Here is a 9,293-nt window from a genome sequence, read left to right as displayed (position 1 = left end):
AAAAAAAAAAAAAACTAGATGCTCTGACAGCCAGGGTAAATGAGGCAGAAGAACAAATCAGCGAATTGGAGAACGGGTTGGTAGAAGAGAAAGCTAAAACAGAAACTTGGCTCAAAAAAAACCAATCTCAAGAATGTAGATTACTGACTCAATGAAACATTCTAATGTCAGAATCATTGGATTCCCAAAGGGATGGAGAAAGAGAGAGGTCTAGAAGAGATATTTGAACACATTGTAGCTGAAAACTTCGCTAATACAGCAAAGGAAACAAGCATTCGGTCCAAGAGGCAGAAAGGACCCCTCCCAACCTCAATCACGACAAAGCTACACCACGTCACGTCATACTGCAATACGCTAATATTAGATCCAAGGATACAGTATTGAAAGCGGCCAGGGCAAAGAAATTTCTCACGTACCAAGGCAAAGGTATCAGGATTACGTCAGACCTGTCTACAGAGACCTGGAATGAGAGAAAGGCTTGGGGGGGCATTTTTAAAGCTCATTCAGAGAAAAGCATGCAGCCAAGGATCCCTTATCCAGCAAGGCTGTCATTCAGAATTGATGGAGAGATAAATACCTTCCAGAATCGCCAGTCACTGAACAATTGCGTAACCACGAAACCAGCCCTACAGGAGATATTAAGTGGGTTTCTATAAAAGTAAAAAGGCCCCAAGAGTGATACAGAACAGAAATTTACAATCTATAGAAACAAAGACTTCACAGGCAACAAGACATCATTAAAATCATATCTCTCAATAATCACTCTCAATGTGAATAGCCTAAATGCTCCCATAAAATGCCACATGGTTGCAGAATGGATAAAAAGACATGACCCATCCATTGGCTGTCTACAAGTGACTCAACTTGAACCTTAAGATACATCCAGACTGAAAGTGAAGGGATGGAAAACCATCTTTCATGCCAATGGATCTCAAAAGAAAGCTGGGGTAGCAATTGTCATATCAGACAGATTGGATTTTAAACTAAAGACTATAGTTAGAGATACAGAAGGGCACTATATTATTCTTAAAGGATGTATCCAACAAGTGGATATGACAATTATAAANTACAAATACATATGCCCCCAACAGCGGAGCAGCAAGAACACAAACAAACTCTTAACCAGAATAAAGAGACATATAGATAAAAATACTTTAATAGTTAGGGACCTCAACACTCCACTATCAGCAACAGATAGATCACCTAAGCAGAAAATCAACAAAGAAACGAGAGCTTTGAATGCCATACTCGACAACTTGGACCTCACAGCTATATAAAGAACACTACACCCCAGAACAAAAAAATATTCATTCTATTCTAGTGTCCATGGAACATTCTCCAGAATAGATCATGTTCTGGGTCAACCAACTGGTCTCAACCGATACCAAAAGACTGAAATTATTCCCTGCATATTCTCAGACCACAATGCTTTGAAACCGGAACTCAATCACAAGGAAAAACTTGGAAGACACTCGAACACTTGGAAACTAAGAACCAACCTGCTCAAGAATGATTCGATAAACCAAGAAATAAAAAATCAATTTAAACAATTTATGGAGACCAACCAGAATGAAAACAAAACGGTCCAAAACCTCTGAGACACTGCAAAGGTGGTACTATGGGGAAAATACATAGTCATCCAAGCCTCACTCAAAAGAATAGAAAAATCTAAAATGCAGTTTTTATATTCTCACCTCAAGAAGCTAGAGCTGGAACAGAAGAACAGGCCTAATCCACACATGAGAAAGCAGCTGATCAAGATTAGAGCAGAGATCAATGAATTAGAAACCAGGACACAGTACAGCAGATCAACAAAACAAGAAGCTGGTTCTTTGAAAGAATAAAAAAAATAGATAAGCCCCTGGCAAGAGTTATCCAAAAGAATAGAGAAAGGACCCAAATTAATAAAATTATGAATGAAAAGGGAGAGGTCACAACCAACACCACCGAAATAGGAAGGATCATTAGAAACTTTTATCAACAGCTTTATGCCAATAAATTAAGCAACCAGGAAGAGATGGAGGCCTTCCTGGAAATCTATAAACTACCAAGACTGAAACAGGAAGAAACTGATTTTTTAAACAGACCGATTAATTACGAAGAGATTGAAGGAGTGATCAAAAACGTCCCGAAAAACGAGACTCTAGGGCCTGATGGTTTCCCCAGGGAATTCTACCAAACATTCAAAGAAGAAATAATACCTATTCCCCTGAAGCTGTTTCAAAAAATAGAAACAGAAGGAAAACTACCAAACTCATTCTATGAGGCCAATATTACCTTGATCCCCAAGCCAGGCAAAGACGCCATCAAAAAGGAGAATTACAGACTGATATACCTGATGAATATGGACGCCAAAATTCTCAACAAGATCCTAGCTAATAGGATCCAACAGTACATTACAAGGATTATCCATCATGACCATGTGGGATTCATCCCTGGGATGCAAGGGTGGTTCAACATTCGCAAATCGATCAGTGTGATAGATTATATCAACAAGAAAAATGCCAAGAATCATATGATCCTCTCAATAGATGCAGAAAAAGCATTTGACAAAATACAGCATTCTTTCCTGATTAAAACCATTCAGAGTGTAGGGATAGAGGGTACATTCCGCAATCTCATAAAAACCATCAGCAAATATCATTGAAAAGCCTACAGCAAATATCATTCTCAATGGGAAAAGCTGGAAGCCTTTCCCTTAAGGTCAGGAATACGACAAGGATGTCCACTCTCGCCATTATTATTCTACATAGTACTAGAAGTTCTTGTAACAGCAATCGGACAACAAAAAGGGATAAAAGGGATAAAAGAATCCACTCCCAAACTATTAGAAGTTATAGAGCAATTCAGTAATGTGGCAGGATACAAAAAAAATGCTCTGAAATCAGTTGCATTTCTATACATAAACAATGAGACTGAAGAAAGAGAAATTAGGGAATCCATTCCATTTACAATAGCACCAAAATCATACGTTATCTCGGAATTAACCAGAGATGCAAAGGATCTATATTCTAGAAACTACAAATCACTCTTGAAAGACACTGAAGAAGACACAAAAAGATGGAAAAATATTCCATGCTCATGGATCGGAAGAATTAACATAGATAAAATGTCCATGCTACCCAGAACAATCTACACTTTCAATGCCATCCCGATCAAAATACCAATGACATTTTTCAAAGAACTGGAACAAACAGCCCTTAAATTTTTGTGCAACCAGAAAAGGCCCCGAATTGCCAAGGAATTGTTGAAAAGGAAAAACAAAGCTGGGGGCATCACAATGCCGGATTTTGAGCTGTACTACAAAGCTGTGATCACAAAGACAGCATGGTACTGGCACAAAAACAGACACATCGACCAATGGAACAGAATAGAGAACCCAGAAATGGACCCTCGGCTCTTTGGGCAACTAATCTTTGATAAAGCAGGAAAAAACATCCGGTGGAAAAAAGACAGTCTCTTCAATAAATGGTGCTGGGAAAATTGGACAGCTACATGCAAAAGAAGGAAACTTGACCACTCTCTCACACCATACAGAAAGATAAACTCCAAATGGATGAAAGACCTCAATGTGAGACAGGAATCCATCAAAATTCTAGAGGAGAACATAGGCAACAACTTCTATGACATCGGCCAGAGCAACCTTTTTCACGACACATCTCCAAAGGCAAGAGAAATAAAAGATAAAATGAACTTATGGGACTTTATCAGGATAAAGAGCTTCTGCACAGCCAAGGAANCATCAACATAAAAAGCTTCTGCATAGCCAAGGAAACAGTCAAAAATACTAAGAGGCAGCCCACGGAATGGCAGAAGATATTTGGAAATGATACTACAGATAAAAGACTGGTATCCAAGATCTACAAAGAACTTCTCAAACTCAATACACGAGAAACAAATAAACAAATCATAAAATGGGCAGAAGATATGAACAGACACTTTTCCAATGAAGACATACAAATGGCTAACAGACACATGAAAAAATGTTTCAGAATCATTAGCCATCAGGGAAATTCAAATCAAAACCACACTGAGATACCACCTTACGCCAGTTAGAATGGCAAAAATTCACAAGGCAAGAAACAACAATTGTTGAAGAGGATGTGGAGAAAGGGGATCCTTCCTACATTGTCAGTGGGAATGCAAGTTGGTACAGCCACTCTGGGAAACAGTGTGGGGATCCCTTAAAAAGTTAAATATTGAGCTACCCTATGACCCAGCCATTGCACTACTGGGTATTTACCCCAAAGATACAGACGTAGTGAAGGGAAGGGCCATATGCACCCCAATGTTCATAGCAGCATTGTCCACAATAGCTAAATCATGGAAGGAGCCATGATGCCCTTCAACAGACGACTGGATTAAGAAGTTGTGGTACATATATACAATGGAATATTACTCAGCTATCAAAAAGAACAATTTCTCAACATTTGCTGCAACATGGACAGCACTGGAGGAGATAATGCTAAGTGAAATAAGTCAAGTAGAGAAAGACAATTATCATATGATTTCTCTCATCTATGGAACATAAGAACTAGGAAGATCGGTAGGAGAAGAAAGAGATAAAGAAAGGGGGGGGTAATCAGATGGGGGTATGAAGCATGACAGACTATGGGCTCTGAGAAACAAACTCAGGGCTTCGGATGGGAGGGAGGTGGGGGAATGGGATAGGCTGGTGATGGGTATTAAGGAGGGTACTTATGGCATGGTGTACTGGGTGTTATACACAACTAATGAATCATGGAACTTTACATCCAAAAACCAGGGATGTACTGTATGTTGACTAACATAATATAATAAAAAAAAAATTATTAAAAAAAAAGAAGTAAAATGATGCTCAAGCAGAGGAATAACAATATAATCAAAGTGGTGTCTCTAAGGGAAAGTCATCGCAAAAGATGGAATAGGAACATGGTATATTGCTGGTACCACAAAAACATTCCAAGCATGAAGTACTTTGGACCTGACCTAGGGTGACAGAAAAGGGGAAGGAAAAAAAAAAAAAAGCCTGGGAACAAACTACTGGGGTAGCTAGCCTCCAAGATGGCTCCCTATCCTACCTTTTAGCATTCACATCCTCTCTAGTCCCCTCTCACACTGCTCCAGGTGGATCTGTGATTAAGAGAATAGAATGGAAGAGATGGTATGTCACTTCTGATGCTGTTATAAAAGACACTTGGGCCTCTTTCTTAGTCCATCCCTCTCTCTTCCTCTTCAGAAAGCCAGCTGCCATGTTGTGAGAACTGCCCTATGAAAGTGGTAAGGAACTGATACTTCCAACAAACACATGGGTGAATTTGTAAGTGGATCCTACAGTCTCAGTGACCCTTTATTTGACTGCAACTTGTAGGAGACCCTGAGCTGGAACAAGCCATTGAGCCATTCCCAGATTTCTGACCTTCAGAAACTGTATAAAACAAATGCATTTGTTTTAAGCTGCTTCAGTTTTGATACAATTCGTTAAATAGCAATAGATCACTAATACAATTATCGAAAAGAAAAACTGGTAAGTTCTTGAAAACTGATAGAATGAAGAGGACAGAATTGAGTCTCAAGTCAAAACTAAGATTTCTAAGTTAGGATATAATGTGAATGCCTGACATTAAATTTTTGGTTGCCAACACATCCATTTCAGAAGACATCCATCTTGAATAAACATAGCACCAGTTATATGACAATTACTACCAAATCAGAATGATAAGGAATTAAGCCGTCCCTCCTCATAAAGGTCCCTCTTTCAAAAAACCCTTGAAAACCTACATAACTGACCATTTGAGTGACCCTGCTTCTTCCTTCTGGTGCCCTAATTCCCACTCTTAGGCTTTAAATTAGCCAATAAAGAATGAACCTCCAAAACCCTAGATATCTCACCCTCAGACCCTAAATAAGGCAGATCCCAGGTTCTCTTGCTCTTCTTCTCCCCCAACCTCCCTCAACCTCACAGTGTGGCCCTTCGTTGTGCAATATACCCTCCAGGACCTATGAGTAATAAATCTCACTCCTCAAAGTTCCCTGATGGATTTTGCTGAAGTGCACCCTGAAATCATAACCACATGGTCTGCTCAGCCAGAACATTGGCTCTGGTCAGGGCAAATGGCTCGCTATAAGTAATCTGAGGGCCCAGGCAAGTGCCTCAGGCATTCCTAGCCAAGCATCTCTATGAATAGGCTGAGACCAACACAATGCAGAAGAAACTGATATGAAATTGATGACTTCATGATACAGGGAGTTTAAACTGAGCTCAAGGAAGTCAGCTATATAGCAGTGACAGCTACCATCAATCTGTGAGATTGCAGAGAACAAATCTGTAAAGTGAGAAAAAGCACAAGGTCAAAAATTAGAACATGGCAGGAAAAGAGTAAAGAGTAAGGGGTGCCTGGGTGGCGGCTCAGTCAGTTAAGCATCCAACTCTTGATTTTGGCTCAGATCATGATCTCAGGGTTGTGAGACTGAGCCCAGAGTTCAGTTCTGCACTCAGTGGGGAGTCTGCTTGAGATTCTCTTCCTCTCCTCCTGCCCCATCCCCCACCTCATGCACTCACACTCACCTCTCTATATAAAATTAAATCTTTAAAGAGACGTAAATAAGCAGATCCAAGACAAGAAGAGAATCAGGATAGCAACAGTCAGGGATACTTGCTTCCCCCCCCCAAGAAAAGAATTAAATAAAAGTAAGTGACAAATGTGCCAAATGCTACAGTGACCATGAGTTAACAATTTCATGTAATTCCTTGATTTTTTTTTCACATTTGAATATTTCTGGAATCAGAATGTGTCTTACAATCAATAGGTATGTTTGATATAGGTTTCTTTTACTCCCTAAAATCAGTTACAAAATTCAGTGTCTGACAATCCATGATATTCCAGAAGCAAAGAAATCTAATAAGGAAGTGAACCAGTACGTGTGAACTATTTTTTCAAGAAGTTTTTCTTTCTTTCTTTCTTTCTTTCTTTCTTTCTTTCTTTCTTTCTTTCTTTTTTTTTTTTTTGTAAAAGGAAGAGGAGTCAAAGGAGGCACACAGGGACATCTGAGTGGCTTAGTCAGTCAGTTAAACCCTACTCTTGATTTCACTCAGGTTATGATCTCAGGTTCATGAGATCAAGGCCCCCCTCCCCCCCGAGCTGAGCATGGAGCCCCCTTAAGATTCTCTCTCTCTCCCCTTTCCCTCTGCTCCTGCCCTCTGCTGGAGGGTTCTCTCTTGGGGGGAAAAAACGAAGCACTGTTTGCTTTTTAAATTTTTGTTCTAATATGATGAGACAAGCATATTTGTAAGCAAGGAACTTAGAAAAAGCTTAAAAAGGTAATGGACACGTGAGTGCCAAGACAAACACAATTCACAAAAGAAAAAGATGTACTCACAAATTCAGGTACAATCATCTAAATATCATAAATGCAATATTCCCTATACACCTACCCCATGTCCAGACACTGTGGTATGAGTTGGTATACGGTTTGGCACCGGTTAGCTTCAGACTCCTCTCCCACAGACGTATTAATAGAAGATTCACAAACAGTTTAGGATAGAAAGGAAAAGTGTGGTAACAGAGATATCTGGGGAAAAAATGGCACATACATTCTAATATCCACCGCTATCTTTGTGTGTTACACGACAGTCAAAAAAGACACAATGCCAAACACTAGCGAGTAAATATATCTCACACGCTAGTTCCAGATTCAACTCCTGCTGCTACCTTCCGTCAGTCACCTCTCCAGCTGGGACCTCTCGCCTTTCCCAGTAAGTGGCTCTCCCCTCCGCGCCTCTAGTGGTTTTTCTTCCGTCCCTCCCATCCCACCGGGAACGCGCGGCCCCAAAGGGCCCGCGGAGGGCTCAGCCCCCACACCGAGGCAAGAGACCGACCTCAGAAGAGGCAAACCGCGACGCGGGTTCTATTCTTGCTCACCGTCAGAACCTGCCGCAGCCTACCAAGATCACCGTCTACACAGCGCCCACCTCTCAACCCTACCAGCCTGAGGCCAGCCACGCGCTCCTTGCGCCCCGTCTGCCCGGCCCATGGGGAAGAGAAGGGAGTCGGGACACGCTGGCGCGGCGGGGGGGTGGGGGGAACTCCAGGGCGACCGGCAGAGACAGCACAGAGACAGCGTGCCTGGCCTGACGCGGGTTCCCAACCCGTACCTGACTTACCTTCCGGCCACTACAGCTACTGCTGCGGGGCATCTCTAGGCACACCGCCTCTGCCCGCGCTCTCAGAGTCCCCAAAGGCGCGCCTCCTACTCAAGGCGCCGGAAGGCTGCGCGCGTCCGAGCGCTCAGGGCGCGCCGTATCGCGCGCTGCAATTGGCAGGCTCTCGGGAGGGGGCGGGGCTTCTCCAGGCGCCCTGCCTTCCTGGCTCTGTGCGCCGCACGTGCGTTGCGATTGGAAGACGTCCGGGTGTAGGGCGGGGTTTCTCAGTCACTCGACTCCACAGACTTAATATGGCTCGGTTGTGACCCAAGTGGTCTCTGTTCACTACCTCTGTGAGTGCGGAAGGGGCTGCTCCGGTGCTTATGACGCTTATCGTGAGGCTTGCGATTCTGCGGAGTGATCTCTGGGCTGCCTTGCGGCCCATGGAGTTCCTGGTTGGGGAGCTGCTTAGGTGGGTTCTTGGGGGGCGAGGGGGGAAGCGTCAGACTCCAAGTGTGTTTCAAATACAGTTCTTAGGTGGTCTGTTTTCTCAGGCAACAACTGCCCTTAAGTAAAAACTGGAGGGGCCCCTGGGTGGGTCTAGAGAACAAAATGGACTCTCTCATGTCAAGCAATGACACAAGCAGTTAAAGGTACTGGGAGTTATCACTAGGACCAGTTGTCAGCTGACACCCAGAACCGGTAACACGCAGAACAAAAGGAAGTCTCTGGGGGCCCAGAACCTATTAAATCCTTTTTAAAAAGGGGAGGATTTTGGCAGCAAACTGTCAGATTCTTAAGACCTGACCCCTCTATGTCTGACCACTTCGAAAAGGCAACTGCCGCCCAAGGCTCTGCGGGATTGATCTCCACACAGAATCGACATAGCTTCATTGCTTGAATGTAATAAGCCGTGGGTGCTGAGAGCTGACCAGACCAGACAGAGGCCCTGTCTCAACTGCGTGCCCACAGACTAACTTAGCATTGGTTCCCTAACTTCCTACACCTTTCCATTACTTGTTCGTTGTTTGGTTTTTCTTATGCCCTGCTCTGTGTGCTGTATCAGAAGCCAAGTGTAATCAATCACATGGTGAAATATCATTGAGTTTGGAATCCTGAACCCGCTTTATAATTGTGATTTAACTTTCCTTTATGATTGAATAAAGCTGAC

The 9,293-nt window shown here is 42.6% G+C and overlaps 1 protein-coding gene across 12 annotated transcripts in view; it reads right to left on the bottom strand.

Moving 5' to 3' along the window:
- Nucleotides 1–8,280, bottom strand: part of SPIDR (scaffold protein involved in DNA repair) — a 502,027-nt gene extending 493,747 nt beyond the window's left edge. For 9 of the 12 annotated variants that reach the window (XR_004622658.1, XM_034650137.1, XM_034650132.1 and 6 more), the window contains exon 1: nt 8,144–8,280. Coding sequence is in view for 8 of the 12 variants with exons in the window: in XM_034650137.1 (XP_034506028.1) it covers nt 8,144–8,176 (33 nt within the window). In the remaining 4 variants the exon portion in view is untranslated. The remainder of the gene's footprint in view (nt 1–8,143) is intronic. The other 3 variants (XM_034650135.1, XM_034650141.1, XM_034650140.1) reach the window with 2 other exon arrangements.
- Nucleotides 8,281–9,293: the final 1,013 nt, after the last annotated feature.

This window comes from Ailuropoda melanoleuca, unplaced genomic scaffold, assembly GCF_002007445.2.
Source record: "Ailuropoda melanoleuca isolate Jingjing unplaced genomic scaffold, ASM200744v2 unplaced-scaffold11384, whole genome shotgun sequence".
In the NCBI taxonomy this organism is placed as follows: domain Eukaryota; kingdom Metazoa; phylum Chordata; class Mammalia; order Carnivora; family Ursidae; genus Ailuropoda; species Ailuropoda melanoleuca.
The sequence above is the reverse complement of the archived record's forward strand: the minus strand, read 5'-3'. Positions and strand labels throughout refer to the sequence as shown.